The sequence below is a fragment of the Engraulis encrasicolus genome, chromosome 5, assembly GCF_034702125.1.
Source record: "Engraulis encrasicolus isolate BLACKSEA-1 chromosome 5, IST_EnEncr_1.0, whole genome shotgun sequence".
In the NCBI taxonomy this organism is placed as follows: Eukaryota; Metazoa; Chordata; class Actinopteri; order Clupeiformes; family Engraulidae; genus Engraulis; species Engraulis encrasicolus.
Window position 1 is genome coordinate 36,213,976 of NC_085861.1, and position 22,074 is coordinate 36,236,049.

Below are 22,074 nucleotides of genomic sequence, written 5' to 3' on the forward strand. Positions count from 1 at the left end.
TGACCTTTAGAAAACACATTTCATGTCACTCTCTAAGTAGGGCCAGAATGTCAGACAACCATCCATAAAATATATGCCAAGACACTCAAAAATACACACACACTCAGACAGACACACATACTCTCTCAGGCAGACACACACACCCAGACACCAAGACGGATTTTGAACAACAAACACATATCCATTAATATCGTGTCCTGTTAGGGATGCAAACGACGTTAATTGACTTTAATCGATCATTGCATTCATCGATTAAAAAAACATTAATCGACAATTCAACTGACAAGAGACCCAGGTGAAATGGGCATGTGAAGAGTGTGTGTGAAGAGGGGTGTGAATAGTGGGAATATTTAAATCACCTTTGGATTAAATAATTTATTTAAATGTGGTATTTTATCTCAATGTTTAATAAAAATGTTTAGATTTAGTAGGTTTTTTTCCGAGAAACATTGAGATTTCGGGGGGGAAACGCCGCTTATCAATTAATCGTAAGTCGATCGATAACACTATCAACTAATGATTAATGAATTAATCGATAATTTGCATCCCTATGTCCTGTTCAATGTAAAGAAAAGAAACCAATGCAAACCCACACAGCACACACATGTATACATACTCAGGCCTGGTTCTAGTCCATTTACAGTCCTAGGCAGCACCCCTCTCTCCTTTTCATGAATTTCAGATCGAGCATATGCATATCAAGCATTATGGTATACTGAGTGCCCATGAATAATCATATAATTGCCAATGTAAACGACCGCCTTGTCTGCCTATGCCAGTCGCCAGCCCTGCACATACTGTACACACAACAGATACAAGTATACTGTAACTGTTGCAAAAGTTACCTCTGATAGGTGAAATATGGAAACAAACATATAGGCTGGTACAGTTTAAATGAGAGCTCTTTGGGCAGTCATAGTTAAGCAGTCAGGGTGTCGTACTTGTAGCCCAAAGGTTGTCGGTTCGATTCCCGACCCGCCAGGTAACCAGTGCTCTCCCCCATCCTCCTCCATGATTTACCCTGAACATGGTACCGTCCCACTGCAGTGCTCCCTTTTCGGGAGCCATGGGGGCTGCCCCCTTGCACAGATGAGGCATCAATGCAAATTTGTTGTGTGCAGTGTTCATTCTGTGGAGCGCTGTGTCACAATGACAATGGGATTTGGACTTTCACTTTCACTCTTGATGTCTGTGTGATGCATGGTGGGTATGTCTCAGCCATTATTGGTGACTATCTTGTTTTTTCTCTGAGAGACATGTGAGTGAGGGGTTGAAATCCGGTGACAAACTGTATATCTACACAGCAAATTTGTCAGAGTTAGAAAAAAAGCCAAAATCTGAACATCAAGAGTTGCATCAACACTACACAGTGTTATTTGACTCCTCTGGAATGGAGTTGTTGAGATAAGAGAGCTAGAGAGTTATGAAAACCACGCCTCCCCAAATTTCAAATGATTTGGCAGCATGAGCAGCCATTTTTTTGAGTCCCCCATAAGTGAATCAAACTCAATCCTCTGTAAGTGAACCAAATTGTGAAACAACAGACAAAGAATTTTGTTCCGTTTTTCTTCACATTGTGACATTGTGTGTATACTACAAAAAGCAGGTGCTCTTTCTGGTCTTGTTAGGCTTTTTGAGTCCTCTTTTTGTTCAACAGTTTGTACAACTGTTAAGGACTACAAATGGCAACGGATTGCACAGTTTGCAGTAATTCACTGTAACTTATATATTTCTCCGGTGATAGCCTATGAACAGTTAAGCCTCATTTAATGTGTAAAATATAGGCTAACATAATTTGAAAAAGTCTACCTGGGACAGTAATCCCCTGATTCAGTCTCTTAGAAGTAGCCCAGTCTATTTGAACCTGTCATTCTACCCCATCCAAATCAATCTGTCAATCAATCCCTGACCTCACCTGAGTGCTAAGGGCTGTCATGCAATGATTGAATTACTGCCTGCACTTGTAAAATGCCTCATCACTCGGGTCACATGGTTCACTTGAACATGTGTTTAAACCGTGACTGTTGCATTGTACTGCTCACTGGTTGCTAGCTAGCTGGCTGGCTGGCTGTAAGGCTGGCTAGCCGGCCGGCTGGCCGGCCGGCCGACCGACCGACCGACCGACCTACCTACCGACCTGGACTGGCCGGCCCGGCTAGCTGGTCACGCTGTAAGGGTGGCTGTATGGCTCGCTAACTAGCTTGTTTGTTAGCTTGCTTGCCAACTAGCTGTGGCCTACATTTTCAGGCCATTTTTTTTTATAATATCTGAGGAATGCATTTGCATACCCTTCATTTATGATACTAGAATGGTCCACCTGCCAGCACTAGCCAATCTGGCAATCAGGCATTTATTTTACGTATCTAATTAGGTTGATGTTTATTGTACTCCAGTGAGTATAATCAGTCCAATAACTTGTCTGATTCTAATTAGACTGACCTGAGTATAATCAGTCAAAGCAGTTGTCTGATTGCAAGTCTATAATTGGACTCACCTGAATCAGTCCAATCAGTTGTCTGATTGTAACTCTATAGGCCTACAGTGTGTAATGGGAATTTCACTCTATTTGGTGTTACTAGGGAGTTAATAACTAACTCTGCTCGGAGTTATTGCAACTACCTCTGCTTGGAGTTACTGCAACTCTCTGAGTATTAACACTTTTGGGAGTGTTCTACTAACACTCCACAGATTGGGACAATATAAACACTTTCATAGTGTTAAGATTAACACTCTCATAGTTGATTCTAACTCTCTGGAATTTGCTGTGTAGTGTGGAAGACAGGAGAAAAGGAGAGAGCGGAGGACCCAAAAAAGATGGAGAGGATGCAAATCAAGGTCATGCTGTTGGAAGAGCAGGAGGAGTGAAGGAGGCTGAGATGGGGAGGAGAGAATGGAAGAAGGGGAGACGACAGGAGGAGAGGGAAAGGAATGAGGAAAATGGAGAACATGAAGAATATGAGAGGAGAAGGACAGAAGAGGAGGAGAGAGTAGAGGATAGAGATGAGGAAATGATGGAAGTCGAGGAAGAGGAGAGGGAAAAAGTTGAAAATATAGATTTGATTAGGAGTAAAGGAGGAGATGATGGGAGTGGAGGACGAGAGGAGGTCAGTTCAGCAGGAGAGGAGGGGAAGAGGACAACAGAAGAAGAGGACCAGATGAGATTAGGGGGAGAGGAGAGAGGAAGCGGATTGTCTGGGAGTGGGGGTGGTAGTGGTTGTGTGGTGTGTGTGTGGTGCGAGGGGGTGTGATCTGCCATCCAAGAGCTTTTTGTCTAAGCTCCTCTGGCACTCCTGATCTTGCTGTCTCTCATTTTCCTCTCTCTCTCTCTCTCTCTCTCTCTCTCTCTCTCTCTCTCTCTCTCTCTCTCCAACATGGAAGGCAAAAAATTCAAGCATAACACATAATGCAGCTCAACACATGGAAAAGTGAAGGGGGCTACTTTTTGCTGATGATAACGGCAGACATTTCCACTGATGTGGTAGATTCCATTGGCTTCTTCAAGGGAAAGTAATTATTACTTCTAATGGTGGTTTAAGTACATGAAAAAAGTCTAAATCACTTTCAATTTCAATTTCTCTCCCCCCCTCCCTGTCTCTTTCTGTACCATATCTCAGTGGTTCCCAACCTATGGGTCGGGACCCAACTTATGGGTCGCCAAAGATCCACAGGGGGTCGCGGAGCCCTCTTGATTTTAAGGGGTTTCATTTTAAATATATATAGCCCATGTTGAATAAATGACAAAGCATTTAACTAATAAATGCAACAAATTTTAAGTGCTACATTAAACATTTATTCTATATTTGACCAAAGACGAATTGAGGAATAAAATAACTCAAATTAGTTTTAGCAGAAAACAGAGGGCATCTTGTGACTCTGTCTCGTGCGGGCGCTCGCGTGGTTGGGTCACCAAAGCTTACAATAGTAAAAACATGGGTCCCTTAAGAAAAAGGTTGGGAACCACTGCCATATCTCACTGGTCACACACACACACACACACAATCTATTTTGTCTGCTCCGTGGTTTTGACATACATAGGGCTTAGTGTTTTTGCGGTGGTCTGGATCCCAACAGTAGTCTACTTGCCAGCCCATAGGGCCCTATAGTGAACCTGGAAATGTTTGGTACTTTACCCCAAAGTTTTTTGATGGAAATGTATAGTATAGGTCCCCAGTACATAGAAACTGCCGGATGCTACTTTGTAAATGTTGAGCAATTTTTTTATTAGCATAATTAGCAGAAATTAGCATAATCGCCTTTATGACCTTATTACAGGATCAGTTTGACCACTTTACACAATCTTGGTGTGGTTTTGGGAGGATGCTGAAGTCATTTCTGACATTTATAAATGCCTATCAGATTCAAAATTCCTCTTAATGTCAAGGGTAGACACATTTTATTCCTTGATGAGCTGATTTTAGCAACGTTTTTGGGTAATTACATACCATAAACCTTACCTATTTCAATTATTCCTACCCATGGGCCTACTATATGAAGTAGATGAGCTACATCTATTGCCAAAGACATAGAATTAAGGTAGAGACTTGAGGTGCTGTAATACAGTGTATGTGGAAAGTGAGTGTGATTCTTATTTTCTTTACTTAATGCATTCGAAAGATTTCATGGTTTGTGCTAACTTCAGTCAGGTATTTTAGTTTCAGGATCACTTTTTTTTCTCCTCACTTTTTTGGAGGGGGGGGCACTATTGTTTGTCATTTGATTGAATTTAAAATGGGGAAGAAATGTCACTTTGCTAACTGGCATGGCAAAGATGACGACTTTTAAATAACTGGACCCACTGGTATAGCTATCATATTCAAAAACAGCAAAGAGCCTGGTGACACAGCTTTTCACAAGGCCTTGTTGAGTATTACTGCCAAACAAGGTGCAGCATCAACCTCTGCAACATGTCACAAATCGTATAGCCTACCTCTACATCTCACAATGTACAAACGAAAGTCAGTCAGGTCATAGCCAGGTGTAAAATGAAATGTTCGACCACCAACAGCAGGGTTCCAATATTCAAAACAACGTCTGCTCCGTGGAGAGATGTGTAAGCTAATGCAGCTATTGACCTCCATACTGCGTATAGTCAACCCATACAAGGCCTCTGGCCCGGACAGGGCGGAAGAGTGTTGAAAGAATGCTCCATCCAGCTAAGTGGTGTTCTCACCAGGCTTTTTAAGCATCTCCTGGACTCTGCCCCTGTGCCCCTGACCAATGGAGGGAATCCACCATCATCCCCACCCCGAAAAAGTCAACTGCTAAAGATCCCCAGGACTACAGACCAGTGGCATTAACATCTGTGCTGTGCAAGTGTATGGAGAGAGTGATGTGTGGCCTTCTTTCCTGTATGGTGTCAAACCAGCTGGACCCACACTAGTTTGCCTAGGAAGGTTGACCATTTAATGAACACAGAAAGGGCAGATTTTCACAAGACACATTTTTTGTCGCCTATCGAACATAATGTGAAAATAGATAAGTCACTTCAAAACACTTCAAATACACAGATCAGGTGTCATACTTAATCTACACCTCTTCAGAAAATCATCTTTGGCCTTAGGTGTATGTTTAGGGTCATTGTAATCGTGGAAAGCAACACAATGAAAAACAACATATTCACTATTCGTAGAGCAATACATGTCTCAAACACCGGCAGCATGCATGCAGCTCCACATAAGAGCTGTATCCCTACCATGTTTCACTTTAGGCACCGTGTATTTTTTTTTCATATTCTTCATCTCCAACACCATACAGTTTTGATGCTATCAGTTCTAAAATGATTGATCTTGGGATCATAACTTCTGAGTATGAGTCCCATTAACCTTCATTTTTGTCAGAATTAGGCCTGACAAACACTTTTTGTGACAGGACAGTGGGAGAGACTTCTTTGGTGGATGACAACCACATATGCCATTCCTTGCCATGTGCTGCATTTTGTGTCATGGGAAATAATCACCCCAGTTTATATTTCTACTTTCTTAGATAACTGTGATGAACTTAAATAACAACTTTCTATAACCATGTTCACCTGAATTGGAATTGGAATTGCAAAAAACAGCCTTGCATGCCTCCCGGAGTTTATCCAGGTGTTTTGTTTTTCTTCCATGCTTCCTTTTTCATCCTAGGCCAGACATAATCAATGATGTTTGTGTCTGGTGACTGGGCTGGCCAATATTGTACCCAAGTGACAAAATCAGATAACAAGACTGTTGAATGTAGTCAGACCCTTTACTGCCACAATGGAAACAGGAGCCAACACCATTTTTCATGTACCCCTTTTAATTGTAAAACCCCTAAATGGCTTTTTTTCCCTCCAAGAAGTGCAGTGTATGATGTGTACACGATCTACAGACAGCCTACCAATGTCCTTAGTTAGCAACTCTCACTCGTGCATGTAAATGAAGCTTATGAAGCATCTGATGCTGAGTAGGTGGTATGGTTGCCTGGTTAACACCAGACCTAATCACAAGTGAGATTAGGTCTGGGGAGTTGCCTATATTAAATTCCATAGGTGGCAGAATTCTTGGTTATTATGACACACTGCCCTGCTCTCTGATTGGGCAGAGAAACTGTTAAGGTCGGAATGCTTGGCCATTATGACACAGGTACCATGATCTTGTACGTTATGAGTCATCCTCGCCATACTGTCTTTCAGATCGAAACGATTGTGTAGAACTAAAGGCAGTATGGGAGTTCCCAGGCTAGTGGTATGGGGGTCCCCCAGATGAAATTTTGCTCAGGGCCCCATAAAGGCTTGGGCCGGCCCTGTATGTAGTGGAAGAAAGTTATCTGGTTTTGTCACTTGGGTACAATATTGGCCAGCAAAACCTTTTGCAACAGCTGTATTTTTCATTTCATTTTGATTACTATGATGGTATAATAGTGCCAACCATTGAAAAGTAAATGGAGTTCGGGAAAATGTACATCCACGCTTCACTTTGACTTTTTCAATGTGTGCCAAGATGGAAATTAAAATGAAAACAGGTGCAGTTTGTGATTTCCTTTTCATTCCTCTGTTTGCATTTTTATGTTCAAGATCAGGACTTGCAAATGACTCAATATGTTTATGAGATAAATGTGGGTGGGGCTCTGGTGTCGTTAAAGGAGCACTTCTGCCAATTTCATTATGCTGTTGTATTGCTCACGTTACCCTTGACTTGTCACTACCCGGTGATGCTGCATTTTTCGGCTCAGCCCTTTCCGAGATCTCAGCTATGCTAATGGGGGGCAGATTTTGTTTACATTTTAAAAAAATCTCAACATAGGCCTACTCCAAATATTTTCCCAAAAGGTATCGCTGTTTGCTGTTGTTGCAAATCTTTTTGGATGTTTTTTTGAAATGTCAACAAACTCTGCCCCCATTACAATGACCAGGATCTCAGAAAAGGCTGGTGAAAAAATCTCAGGTACTGACAAGTCCACGGTAGTGTGAGCAAGTTATCCTTTAAATGAAATGCACAAGCAACCCAGATTAGTTCTGTTAAGACACTTTGACGCAACCAGAGCCCCACCCACATTCATTTCATTAACATAATGACTCATTTGCAAGTCCTGATCTTGAAAAGGAAAATGCAAACAGCATTTTGGATTAGTTGCACCTGCCTGAGTGACCATTGGGAGTGACCTATAAGTAGGGTATTGCAATAGTCAACTCCACAGGTAACAAAAGCATGAATTAACTTATCCAAATCCTGTTTACATCCTTAATGTTAGCAATGTAGTTGTTTCACGTTTCACTTAAAGTCCTCCATTAACGTGACAAAGAAGATGGAGGTGGTCACTTTTAAACCCAATTCATCCACTAATTACAGAAATGACTCTAGGTTAAGCTTGGGCCCCAAGCACTATTTCAAAGGAAAATCTCACTAACAATACCATACTCAGTGGCTTTCTGCACCTTTCTTTAAAGTTTCCTTCATTTACATCGAAAAACTGTTTCCCAATAAACGGTGTGGTTCTCCTACATCCAGATTAACATTACTTGGGATCTTCGTTTGCCGTTGGCAATCTGGATTGTGTGTAGGCACCCAATTAACCCCACTCTAATTTCCTCTACCAAAACTGACAGGAAGTGTGAGTGTGGAGAAAGAGATGGGGTAGGGTTAGGAAATGAGCCAGGCCAGATTCGAACCTGGGTGCCCCTGGGCATGCAAGCCCATTTGTGGGGGGCTTAGCGCCCCAGACCTGCAAGATCATTGGCTACAATTGGAACCAATCAGAGTGAGCCCTCTCCTCTGTTCTACTCTGTGTGCTGCTACCAATGGAAAGGCCTCAAACTGGGACACAGTCCACGGAACATTTCTGCAGAGAATACTTGACCCATGTCAGTGTGAACGGCAAATTGTAAAATGAAGGAAGAACATGGAGACAAACTCAATGCTATTGCACTGCAGGAGGAACATGCACAAAAAGTGGTATGTTATATATTTGTTATAATCTAAGACTTGTTTACGCAAGAACATAAGTCTACACTGTTACAAATAAACCATAATGGCATATAGTTTTTGGGGGTAAGGGTAGGCCTATCTGTGGACTACAATCTAGGTTTATAATGGACTCAATTTCTATCAAACTGGTGATGGGTTTTCAAATAAATTGCTAGACATATCTGAGCATCTAAGAAATTGTAGCGGCCTACCCATACGGGAAAAAACTAGATGCTTATTAAAACTTAATAAGAATAAGTAGGAGCCCTTGTACAAATATTCATCTTAATATATATATACCAGTGGCTGCTCTAGGGTGAATGGTATTGGTAGGCAAAAAAAAACCCTGTAAAGATGCCTTTCTAGGGCATGCGTCCCCACAAAATTTTTAGATAAAAATGCTCTTAAATAGTGACTTTTGGGCATGTTGTAGCGACCAAGGGACACTGAAAATGATGACTGCCAATCACCTTCATTAGCTCTACTCTGTGATTGATAGCTCTGGTCCGTGACTGACTGCTTCACAGTAAACGGTAACACCCAAGTTTGCTAATGCCAAATTTACCTCCGTTTTAAATTATCATCTCTTCCAAGTTGAACGTCCAAAACCTCCATAGCGTATGAAGATCCTATCGTGCTTAATAAATATCCTTTTGATGCCTGTGTTGTTTTTTTTAGCATAATTTACTGGCTTCTCTGTATTTCTGTCAGTCGTCAAAACTGTTTGAAGCACTGCTTGGTCGTGATGACACAATAGAAAGGTGCAAGTGAGGGTTATCATTCATCAACTCTACTGTCAATCATAAGTACCAGAACGCTATTGGTTGAGGCAAGCTCATTATTTTGCCTCAAAACTGGGACTTTCGGCGGCTTCTAGCCAATTAATTTTTAATTTTTTTTTACTGTCATTGACATCAACGTCTTCGAGAGTCCTTGCCTCATACTGCAATACCGTCTCACCACACCATGGCTAGTTACTACTTGGTGTCGCTGTTGAGTCAATTATACAACTTAAACTCACTGAATCAATAGCAGGGAGGATTTAAAATCGCGTGTCGCGGTCATCTTTTTTTTTTTTAAGCTCTCCCTCAAATGCCTCAATGAAGAACCGCCATTGATATATGCGTATATATAACATATATGATATACTCCTGAAAGTGGCCCCTTTTGTTGTTTTGACATACAAAATGATATGGTGAAACTAGTATGAATAAAGTACAAAATGTACATGGCATTCACAGATAATGTGTATGATACAATTACTTTCTTTGAGTGCTTCATATAATGTTCAGTGTGAGATGTATATGCATTGTATATGTAAATTCACCCAAATATACACGTTTTCACATACACATTTCTACTACACGTACACAAGGGATACTGATCAGATGTTGACTAGGAAAAACAGAGCGTGAAATAGTCTGTGGAACTGAACTAGGACTGCAGATACACTGTATTTTGACAGATCTTTTACATGATATTTTGAAGTCGCCCAATGCAGTTTGTGTGAGAGTCACCATTTGCTTACTAATGATTCATTTGCACATTGGCTGACGATCATTATTTATTTAACTTTTATGTCCTACCATGTACCCCAGTACAAAGTTTCAAGAGGTCTGAGTCCCTACACCCTATATCAGGGCAGGGGAACCTTCATCCGAGGGCCGTAGAAGTCCTCCGAGGGCCGTATTATGAGCACAAACCAGGATTTCCCTCTGCACTTCAGGCCTATATTGAAGGCAGACACCTTTAAAACAGACCCCACCTTCTCTAGGTCCCCTGAATATAACTTAATTGTATTGCAAATGTATTTTCTAAGATTCCATTACAAAATATGTCATATCTCATGTGAAGCTGCATAACCTTGAAATGATGTTGGGGGCCGGATAAAATGGCATAGGTTCAATGACATAGGTTCCCCACCCCTGCCCTATATGGACTGTAACAGAAACACAAATACCTCAACAGCGTGCTGAACTACTGCATATGTGTGTGGCCAGTGCAACTTCTGCTCACTCATTATCTAATCACTGAAATGCAATTTGTTTATTTTCAAGATTCCAAGAATATCACTGATTTTGGCGGCCTGCGCTGTTTGCATCGGAGGGGGATTTCAGTATGGATATAACATAGGTATTATTAGTTCACCCGGCAAGGTAAGAATGTTTAAAATGTTATCCACACTTTGGACTCTAAGATGTCTCTGAGTGTTTATGACAGTGACGATTTCAGGCAATTAGATGGCCAAATAAAATTTTTAAAAATACAGGGCAAAACTTATGATCCCTTCAGCCACTTTCTCAGTCCACCTGCACATAAAACAAAAACAATCTTTGAGTCAAGATGTTTGGAAAATGGTTGGAACTGGACACGAAAGCATCAATATTGATGCATCTGTGTCCATCTGAAAACTCTTTGTTCATCAATTCATACACCTTTTATGGCATATGGGCACACAAGATTTGATCCTAATCCATCAAGCTGTAACAGTGCAAATTAATCATACTTCTGTGATATCAGTATGTCCAGTGAGAGAGCAATATTTATGAATCCATTTTGCATTCTGTTGTACGAATGTATCTAATGTACTCTATTTTTGGGACGTGTTTTGGTTATCACCTCATCAATTTCTAACATTTGCTTGTTAAATTTGCACAGCAGTATGCAAAATGGATTCATAATGAGTGTTGCTTTTTAACTGCACAGGCTGATATCACAGAAGTATGAACATTGCTTTGTTTTGGTGATTTTTTTTTAAAGTGTATAAAAATGTTTGCTGGATGGATTCATACAATGGTAGACCACTGGAAAACCACATGTATCCATCTGTAGACGGAGGCTAGACGGAGGCATAGCTCATCACAGGCAATTCAGGAAGGCTGAATCCCATTACACCCCTTAGCCCTACGCCTTTCCCCTTTTGCTCGTTCACGTGAAGGGCTAGGGCTGTCCCAATTCACGTTCAGACAGAGGGGAAGGGGTAAGGGAAAGTACTTTCTACCTCTTCAAATGGAGATTATCCGAAGGCACACTTCAGACGGAGGGGTACGACCAAGTTCCCTGAATACATTGCGAATGCCTTTAAAAAAATGGCGGCATCAATAAGAGCACACAAATAAGTAATAAGTATTTTGCCGTAATTCATGGCTTTACAATTGTAATAATTATTGCATTGCACCAAGTTTAACATTGTCCCAATGTGTCATGGTCATTGTCTCGGTGAAACGCACATGAAAAAAATAGCTATTAACGTCAACCAAATGCATGGAATTAGTGACAGCTGTGAGTGTCATTCCGTGATTGCTGAAGGGGTGTCTCAATTTGTAGGGGTTGTGTTTCAAGCCCTACACCTTACTGCTTTGTTTGATAGCACGAGGGGCAAGGGGAAGGCATAGCCAGGGGTAGGGGTAGAAATTAGTAATGGGATTCTTCTGGTCTGCCCTCTCACCTGGTGAGTCAGACTATGAGATGCCTGATGTTCTGATATAATTATCTTCTCACTGTATATTCTGTGACTATCTACTTGTCATCCTTCAGTATGTAATGAAATTTATTAATGAAACGTGGATGGAGAGGTACAACACTGAGATATCAGAAGACATGCCTTCCCTCTTCTGGACCATCATCGTGTCAATCTACCCTATTGGAGGACTAGTTGGCTCCTGGATTGGTGGAGCACTTTCTGTTACATGTGGGAGGTTGGCATTCCAACTTTATTTTTGTTAATTTAGTATTTACATAAAAACGCCTCTGTGACAATAAGCAAATATTAGCGGGAATTCTTCGTTGGATGGTTGATCAAATGTCTACACGTTAGACAGCAATCCTGTATATGTGAAGTTTAAATATTGCCTGTTTCTGTTTCACTTTTCACTTCACAGAAAACATGGACTGTTAATCAACAATATCTTTGCTTTGCTTGGAGCTGGTTTTGTTGGAATAAGTTATTTCAGTTGCTGTTTTGAACTGCTCATAGTTTACAGATTTCTCCTCGGCGTAAATGGAGGTAAGGATCATTCTATATTAATTCACTGCTGAGTGAAGATACACTCTTATCATCCAAATCATTGTTGTTGATGAAGCCGGATTTTCCCCCACCATTTTTCACAGGCATGAAAACGGGTCAGGGGTGAAAAAGGTGAGAAATGTGCGGCGTGGCACGGAGGGGCGCGTGTGCTGCAGCGGTGCGCGCGCATGTGTGGTGTGCAGTGGCATTTTTGGGGGATAGTGTTGTGTAAGAGTCATACTAGGGGGGTCTGGAGGCATGGTCTCCCATGGAAGAAAATTTAGCTAAAACCGTCTTTATATTATGAATTTTGAGCATACTGTAGCGACCCAGGGACAGTGAACATAAGAAGAACTGCCAACCACCTTCGTTACTTCATGATTGTCATGCTGTCATGTCTGATGAGGGGGGCAGATAGATAGATAGATAGATAGATAGATAGAAAGATAGATAGATAGATAGATAGATAAAATGAGTTTTGGTTCTCACCCTTTTTTTTAAAATAAATTCCCCCTTGACCTCATCAAAACCCTGCCAATGCCCCCCTTAAAAATAAAATAGACTAAAGCCCCCCAATGGCAACTAAGCACCCCCTCCTCTCAACACTATCCAATGTCCCCTCAACGCTTGCCTGGTTGTGATCTTTGAACAGTTAATCATAATTTTCCCTAGGAAAGCTCCAATTTTGACCGTGAAAAAAAAAGTTTGACCGTGTTCCACTAAATATAAATCGGTAGATTTTTAATATGTCATTTAGATGTAGGCTACCAAGGGATTACAAACAACTTGGCATGATGATGAACAATTTGTCCCGTGTCAAACGATTGACTAAGTTAGGCTTCGCCCTTTCTCCCTCGTGCGTGCTATAAGAAGCCGCAGCATATGATTCGAAGCATGATGTTGGATGCCTTGCGTAGCCTATGCGCTTCTTCCCCGTAGCACCTAGATACTTTCGCCATTTCGTAGCGCACATACACGTTAAAATAGCCGTCAGGGAAACGTGCCGTAGGCCTACCCAAGCTTTCATTAACGGAGCTCTTTTGAGAATAAATACTTTTTCACGAGGGCAGGGCAAATGCGGTTACAAATTATTAGGAAAAACAGTGTGGCTAAATACATCCACTCACTTCTCATCGAAATGCTTGCGTCTTGATGTTCTCATAACAATAATCATGATCTCAAATAGCTACCTCTCTGGGAAACGTGTAGACCTTCTGTGACAGATCGTTTGGACATTTTCTTATAATCAGAGATGTTCTAGAACTATGAAGAAAGATATTTGATACAGCCAGCCCCGCAGACCAAAGCTGCACCTGTTTAAAATTGCGCTTTCAAAGAGAAGTATGAAGGGCGGGACTTAGATTGAGCTCGTTCACGTTATTGGCTGTGCCGACAGCAACAAATGCTGTGATTGGCCAAACGTCATTGTCAGTTGTGGAATCTCTCCTGAAACTATTAAGTTTGCTGCGGTAGATATAGAGCGCTACACAATGATACAGTAAGTTGGCGCTACACTTTTCTCCTCGCTCGACCACTTATGATGAACTGGAGACCCAAGATTCTATAGGCCTATTAGAGCAAGAGCCATTCAGACAGATGGCAGCAAGAGACACGCCTGTAGTAAGACTACTGTAGTATCTCAAGTAGGTACAGTAACATACATTTTATACATTTGTACATTCTGAAATATAGGCCTACATACTAATCTGCAACACCCGCAGGTCCATCAATACGCGAGGCTGCTCAACTCCCACAGCACCGACGGTCCTGGCTGTTCCACTCGCAATACATGTGTGTCATAACAGAAGCGCTTTGAAACAACAGACAGACTCAATTTACTGCACACAGTTTTCATTTTAAGTGATAATGAAAACATGTCTCTTCTTTGCAGTGTTCTTGGTTCAGTTGCAACTCATCAGATGGGACAGGCTACACACAATATCACCACATCTTCGTTGTAGCTTATTTTATCTGCAATCTAACACTTGGTTCAAGTATATCTCTAAGGGAGATTATTTCTAGTTGAGTTAGAAATACAAATTATCACTTGTTCCAGACAAGAAACTATACTGAGCCCATAGGGGGGTTGGACCTAATGCGCTAACAGACCTATCACAGATCAGTGTGCTAGTGCTTTTGAAATCACTATGCTTATTTGAGATACCGCAACGGCTGTATGCCATACCTGTCAACCATCCCTAATTTCCCGGGAAAATCCCTAATTTTGACTCATTTCCCGATTTCTTCCCGATTTGAAATTTTTCCCGGAAATATCCCGGATTTTTCACATAATCAAAAAACACCGTCGGTCCAGTAATTGTACCATCGGCCCCTGTCCGACGAGCCACACCCCCTCTTGAAGAGAGAGACAGAGGGTCTTGCTTATCAAGCTACCTGCCAGAAGATTGTATGCCAGATGCCATCAAGAATTGAAGTTCCTTGAAAATACGAGCTGTCACCCTCGAGCGTCATAGCGCTTGTGCGCCCACTCGTTTCCTCAGAAAGCGTCAGTTCATGCAACGCATAAAATGGCCTCGGAACAGCGAATCATGCGATTAACCTAATCACTGCCAAGTGAGTGGCCTGTGGGGATGCTGCCAAGTCATGAAAGACAAAATCTCTCGTGCCGCCCTGACACAGTTTGCTGAAAAGCTTGCTCAGCGCCGAGTTTACTCGCAGATATGCCGACTTCGAAGCAGAGCAATTCTGATTTCAATTGCTCAACAATCCATTTGCCGTCGACATCGAAAGCGCACCAACCAGCATCCAAATGGAACTGATTGAGCTCCAATGCAGCGATACGCTGAAGTCAAAATACGACACTGTGGGTGCCGCAGAATTCCCACGTTTCCTCCCCCAGACAATGCCGCAACTCCGTCAGCAAGCTACTCAGACGCTGTCAATGTTCGGAAGCACGTATCTATGCGAACAACTTTTTTCTCTGATGAAGGCAAACAAAACGCCTCATAGGAGTCGGCTAACAGACGGGCACCTCCACGCAATTCTGAAGATTTCCTCTGCCCAGAGCTGGATTCCAGACATTGACAAGCTGGCATCTCAGAAGATCAAGCCAGGTGTCTGGCTCGCAGTGCGAGTAGCCCATGAACTGTAAATGAACTGCCACGAACTGTTACAATAGTTACAACAGTTACAATTACAATTTTGATAGGCCTATAGTTGTTAAATGTTATTTACAATTTGTATAGTTCACCTGCAAAATAGGCCCATTTATTTTTCTATTCATTTACTAATTTTTTTCTATTGTAGGCCTAGGAATGCCTGCATTCTATTTTTTCTTGTGTGTATACAGTTTTAATTCAATGAAAACATTAGTTATTAAATAAACGCTACGTTTGGCCCGCGACATACTCCCAGTTCTTAATTTTGGCCCCCTGTGAATTTGAGTTTGACACCCCTGGTCTAGATTATAAAAAAATGGTAATATACTAAGTTGCTAACTGGTTAGCAACTTGAGAATGCTCTTGAGAAACCGGGTCCTGGCTCGATCAGAATAAACTAAAGCTGTTTTAATTCCTGACATTTACCTGGAAGCGAGATCATTCATATGGTTTGAATCCACACCCTGCAATTTTCACTGTCGGCTTCAGAAATGGAGAGAATCTCACGGAAATCTGCTATTTGGTTTTCAAATCCCATTCACCTCTTCACCGTGACTGACTTAGCATAGTTACTGTAGCATTTCATTGATTGGTCAGTTGAAAAATGATAAAAACTAACGGCATATTTAAATGGCTTTCATAATGCTTTGGGGAAAAAAACATCAATTCATTGGCTTACTTGGTCTAAACAAAGGCATTTTCTCCTCTTTACAGGTGTGGCCTTGTGTGTCCAAAGCATGTATCTAATTGAGATTGCCCCCAGGGCATTGCGTGGGACTTTGGGCATGGGTACGTCCATATCCCTCTCACTGGGGATTGTCATCGGACAAGTAATCGGACTGAAGTAAGTATGAGTTAAATCAGGGTTACATTACATTACACATAGCTGACACTTTTATACAAAGCAACTTACAGACATTGAAGGGTATGGAGTAGTGTGGGCATAGACGTGTCTTACTTAAAGGTTCTTCATTCATGGAGGGAGGAATGGATTGGTAAGGGTGGGCATTGACTATATTTTGCATATGGACCTTATTTACGAATACTCAACCACCACCATCAAATTCAAAGTGTTCATTATAACTGGGAAAATTGCACTTGTCATACAGAAATAGACATTTTTAGCGGCAAAACGTATTGTACTTTGGTCATATTAGTAAATATTAATTCATTATTTAGTAAATGTTCATGAAAGATCAAATTGTGCAGTAGTCCGCACGGTTTCAATGAGCAACATTGTTGAAATACCTATCTCTGGCCAACACCCTACAAAGTGCACCTTCAAGGTTAAAGCACCTGCCTTAAACATGTATCACCTTGACTAGGTCTGCTGAAAAGACTAATGTGCCTGCGTGCGCGCGTGTAGGCATGTAAATCCTTTTCAATCATGACCATCACATGACTGTAATTCTGGCTAACCGCCCACCCCACCAGAACTAATGGTGCGTTCCCCAGGATTGGGAGATGGGATGTTTCTGACCTCCTACTTGCTGAAATGCATTGGAACGCCTGTTGAAGCGGAATGTTCAAGTCGCGAGCTGGGGCAAAAGCGAAGCAAACCGACTTCGTCCCATTGACAATCGTGATGTCATCACAGCAATGGCAGCGCACAGTGTTAGGAATAGTTTATGTTGCACATCACCATTCTATGGACAAATAAAGTTGATTCGGACAGGTTAACGGTTGCAAAACAGCCTGTTAACTTTTCTAAGGTGTAGTTATATTGACATTGCGTATTTCAAAGATGAAATGCGGCTAAATGAAAATAACGCATGATGTTGTTTACATTGCTGACATCTTTGAGAAGTGGATATGTAGTTTTTGTCCCTCCATGTTTGTAGTTTGTTTGACTTGCTGGTTGGAACGCTTTCAAGTGGGAGGTAGCTGCCTTCTTGTTGCCTACTAGGAAGCTCCTACCTCTGGGGAATGCACCATAACCAAGAAGCACTTGCTACTGAATGTCTTATAGGGAATTGCTGGGGAGAGAGGAGTTGTGGCCTGCCTTGCTATCAACCCCTGCCGTCCTGTCAATACTGCAGCTCATCACCCTGCCCTGGTGTCCAGAAAGCCCACGCTACTTACTGATCGACAAAGGCAACGAGACTGCATGCGACAAGGGTATGCTATTTAAAGTCTTGATTGAATTTGTTCTGGTTATGGGCAGATGTCTTTTTGGGTCTCTCCTGAAGTTCCAATCTTCCTAGCCACATGCTGCAACTAATCATATACAGTAGGGGCTTGTTGATATCTCATTCAGAACTGCAGTTAGAGCAAGGGTTTCTGAAAACATGGCTTTCTCCTTTTTTGGGGGACTATAAACCAGTATTTCATGACTCTGTATGACCATATCAACACAATGACACGAGGTGTCTGAGTTTGGCACCATGCAATGTGGCTACAGTAGCTTTTGAAGTTTAACCTAAATATACACATATTTAATGAGCTTGGGCTTCATTTAAATTAAAAGAAATAAAATTCTGAAACTTCCGATGCAAAAAAATCTTCGGTTTTATGTCCCTAATAACTTGGAGAAGTTTAGTCCTGTCTATTAATCTAAATTCTTGGCCTATCTAGGTGTGCCCTCTCACCTTAAAAACAATATCTGTAGACTGACACATTCATATCCATGCACAGAGCGGAACAAGTGCCTGACTGCCATGTTACTTTGTGTTGATAAACAGCACTGAAGCAGCTTCATGGCGAAGGTGGATATCTCAAAGAGAAGGCAGAGATCGAAAGGGAGAGACGTGATGATGCTGGAGTGAAACCGAAGAAACCCTGGGAACTGTTTCGGGACCCGAGCATTCGCTGGCAACTCGCCAGCACCATGGTCATTAACCTGTTTTATCAGATCAACGGCATTGGTGCAGTAAGTCCATAACTCCTGTCTATAGAGTTCGGAAGTCACCCTGAAGCATGTAGTAGACTGTAATCTTTCTTGTTAGCATTTTAGGACTTCCCGGTTCCCACTGGCGATCGAACATGAATAGGGACCAGTCTCAAATAAGGCGTGAGTGCAAACACGTGATTAGCGAACCCCCGCAAACTGTCGAGGGTGTTAAAAACAGGCTGTAGGGATGACATGGTTGATCATTTTGTGTCAAACGGCAACATAAATACGATATTGCTATCAACATGCTAAAGCGGGAAAACAGGCAGACTACAGGAAGGTGATTTAAAGGGGCATTCCACCGGTGGAGACATGAATATGTTACTGAAAGTGGGTCATATTTATAGTAGAATAGTAACATACATTTCTAATTTGGTGCCTTCTTGGCCAAGAAAAGGCAGAAAATGACTTTTTAGTGCTTGTGGATTTGTGACAACAATCCCCATAATGCACTGCGATGCTCAAGTTCCACAGGCCACACCCAGTTATTTGGGACTCTATGCATCATCCCTCCCTCAGCTTGCAGGCAGTGTTGCCAGATTGGGCTGTTTCCCGCCCAATTGGGCTGCTTAGGATGGCCGTGTGCGGGTAAAAATGGCATTTAGCAGAAAAACCTGCCCAATTTTAGCCATAGAAATCAATAGAATTGGGCGGGATTTTGAGCTTCTAGGCTGGTTTTGAGCATTTTTTGGGCTGGAAATCATCAGCCTCATCTGGCAACCCTGCTTGCAGGTGCATCACAGTGGGACAGACATCACTGGAAAGGAGAAGCTGGAGCACACTGCAGCTTAGTTTTCAAGACTTTATTTTGTGCACACACGCGACCAACGTTTCTGTGTTGCTACACCTTCTTCAGAGTCAAATGATAGCAAGAGAGAGACACACATTTCAAGACTTGACATTCACAGGTGATCCTACTTGGTTTGGCTAAATTGGTCTGATCTCATTGCAGGTAATTGACCCCACCCCCAACACCAGGACAAGATTGTAGACAATTAGACAGCTTGCCAACTTCCCAAAACAAAATAAAAAAGTGAAAAAAAAAACAATACACAAAGAACAGTCAATAAAACCACAGCTACAATTATTACAAGACCACAGCCGCGATGCTGGAACAATTTGTTACAGAGAGCAAGACATATTGTGTTCCTCATTTATGCCCTAAGGCGCCACTGAATTTAGAGTATGGATCCAAAATGCCTTTCTACGAAGCCTCTCTGTCTAATTGTCTGCAATCTTGTCCTGGTGTTGGGGGGTGGGGTCAATTACCTGCAATGAGATGATACCAATTTAGCCAAACCAAGTGGGATCACCTGTGAATGTCAAGTCTTGAAATGTGTGTCTCTCTTGCTATCATTTGACTCTGAAGAAGGAGTAGCAACACCGAAACGTTGGTCGGGTGTGTGCAAAAAATAAAGTCTTGAAAACTAAGCTGCAGTGTGGTCCAGCTTCTCCTTTCCAGCTATGCCAGTGACTTACTGGCAGTGTTGCCAGATGAGGCTGATGATTTCCAGCCCAAAAAATGCTCAAAACCCGCCTGGAAGCACTAAATCCCACCCAATTCTATTGATGTCGATGGGAAAGATTGGGCGAGTTTTCCTGTAAAATGCCATTTTTACCCGCAGACGGCTATCCCAAGCAGCCCAATTGGGTGGGAAACAGCCCAATCTGGCAACACTGCTTACCGGAGCCTCAATGCCAGTGATTTCAAAAGCACTGGGACACTGATCTGTGATAGGTCTGTTAGAGCATTAGGTCCAACCCCCTATGGGCGGGGTTGAAAAGGTGGGAAAAAGGCTTGTAGTCTCAACAGAAATCCACCGCTCTTACACTTCCTATGTCGATGATGCAAAATGACCATTTTTACATCATTGACATAGGAAGTGTTAAGAGATGAATGCGGGTTTCTCCTATCTCAGGGGGAATTGAGAGATTTTTGCAAGACCATTCAAAAGTATGACTGGGTGTCTAGCAATGGAAAGCCTAATGCAAAATGGGTGGAGTGTCCCTTTAACTCAGGAGATATTCATCTCACTGGCCGTGTCCATGGTAACCTGTGGTAACCGACTCACACTATACTTTCGTACGAGACTTGGAAATATTTCTAAACAAGCCCTGATACATGTCGTTTTTCACTCCTGACAACACTCTTTTGTTAAAACTTAACCAACAACATTACTGCATTAAATCCAATCGCCTTGGTTTAGTAATATAATTTCAAAACTTACCATCGAACTGAAGTTTGCTTATGCAACCATCTTCACAGCGGGAAGCTCATGCGAGATGTGAGCACAGATTTTTTAAGGAAGTAAAGGGCTGTGATATGAGATATGTACTGTAGTTCTAAAAAAAATCTCCTTTTAGCTTTGGGACATCACTTTATTATCGTTATGTTTCATTTGGTAAACACATCCATGTGGTTGTGCTGTACATGGCACTAATAAGGGAAGGATGCGGGAACACGCAAATGTTGGTGGTTGACGGCTGTCTTATATTTTTGTCAAACCTAAATTCCTAATGGCCCGTAACATTCTGGGAATTCTGCTAGGAAACGGATGTCGTTAAATGCTAATCCGCCACATACAAGTTGTTTTTATACGGCACTCTAGAATGGTGCAAGAGCTCCCATTCACTTTCAATGGGCGGACCCAACGTTCGGTGGTCACTACTTTTCTGTAATGCCCACCTAATAATACCCGCTGCCAATGGCAACGAGTTTGGTCACTTCAGAGATGACTCCGCAAGTGGATCGGTCATATCTTCACTGATGTGGCTTGCCTTCTGATTTGTAGCAGTATGGCAGCAGCGCGATTAACGCATGCTGCTGGTGGCCCACTGATGCTCCGGTAACCAACCACTTCTCAAACGTCTCAAGACGAATTGCAACAACACTAGAAGTCGCATTCAGTGATTCATTTTAACAGTTAGGCTATGTCATCCTGACGAAGTTAATACAAAAAAGGCCGAGTGGTTGGTAGCCCATCAGGATTCATCAGCAACATCTCATGTCCAAGTGTTGCCGTTCCAAGAAAGCAAACTGTCACTGTCCGCCGGCCGCTGTCGTGACATCTTTTATTAACACTAGTATTTTTTATTTCATTTCTTTTTTTTTTACAAGTGAGGAGTTCGTTGACAGTTTCCTTAAGGGTGTAGCCTGTAGGGTAGAAGTTGCCTCCTTCAGCCAACCATCCGGCGCACAGTTCTCTGCCCTGTAGCAGGATCGATAATGATGGTCAGGGCGCACAGCAGTGCTTGGGTTGCATGCTTTTTTTCTGGAATACTGTCGCCGATTAGATATAAATATTCCTGTTATGAAGATATCGCGCAGTGAACGAGGCAGCCTGCAAACAGTTTGAAGCGCAACGTGGCTGTAACAAGTTAGAAAGTAGCCAAACTCTGTTGCTTGGTAACCTTTTTAAATTATGAGCGTTCCACGAACTATCTTTCTTTGCGCACGCTATAAAACATGTTATTTTAAACTACTGGTTAACTATTATGCTTTCTAATGTTGGTAAAAGCCGTATAATAAGCGGGATAATGTATTGTCCCCACGTGACTATCGGAAAATATTTCCCTTCGAAGCGGAATAACACCTAACACCTTCCACCTTCGGCGTCGGGGGGTGTTATTCGC

General features: G+C 42.1%; 1 protein-coding gene across 1 annotated transcript in view; it reads left to right on the forward strand.

The window, feature by feature from the left end:
- The window catches only part of LOC134449778 (solute carrier family 2, facilitated glucose transporter member 11-like), a 61,259-nt gene that overhangs the window by 32,579 nt on the left and 6,606 nt on the right, over nucleotides 1-22,074 (forward strand). Inside the window, exon 7 of the mRNA XM_063199886.1 lies at nucleotides 18,233-18,420. Within this exon, the coding sequence (XP_063055956.1) occupies nucleotides 18,233-18,420 (188 nt within the window). The remainder of the gene's footprint in view (nucleotides 1-18,232; nucleotides 18,421-22,074) is intronic.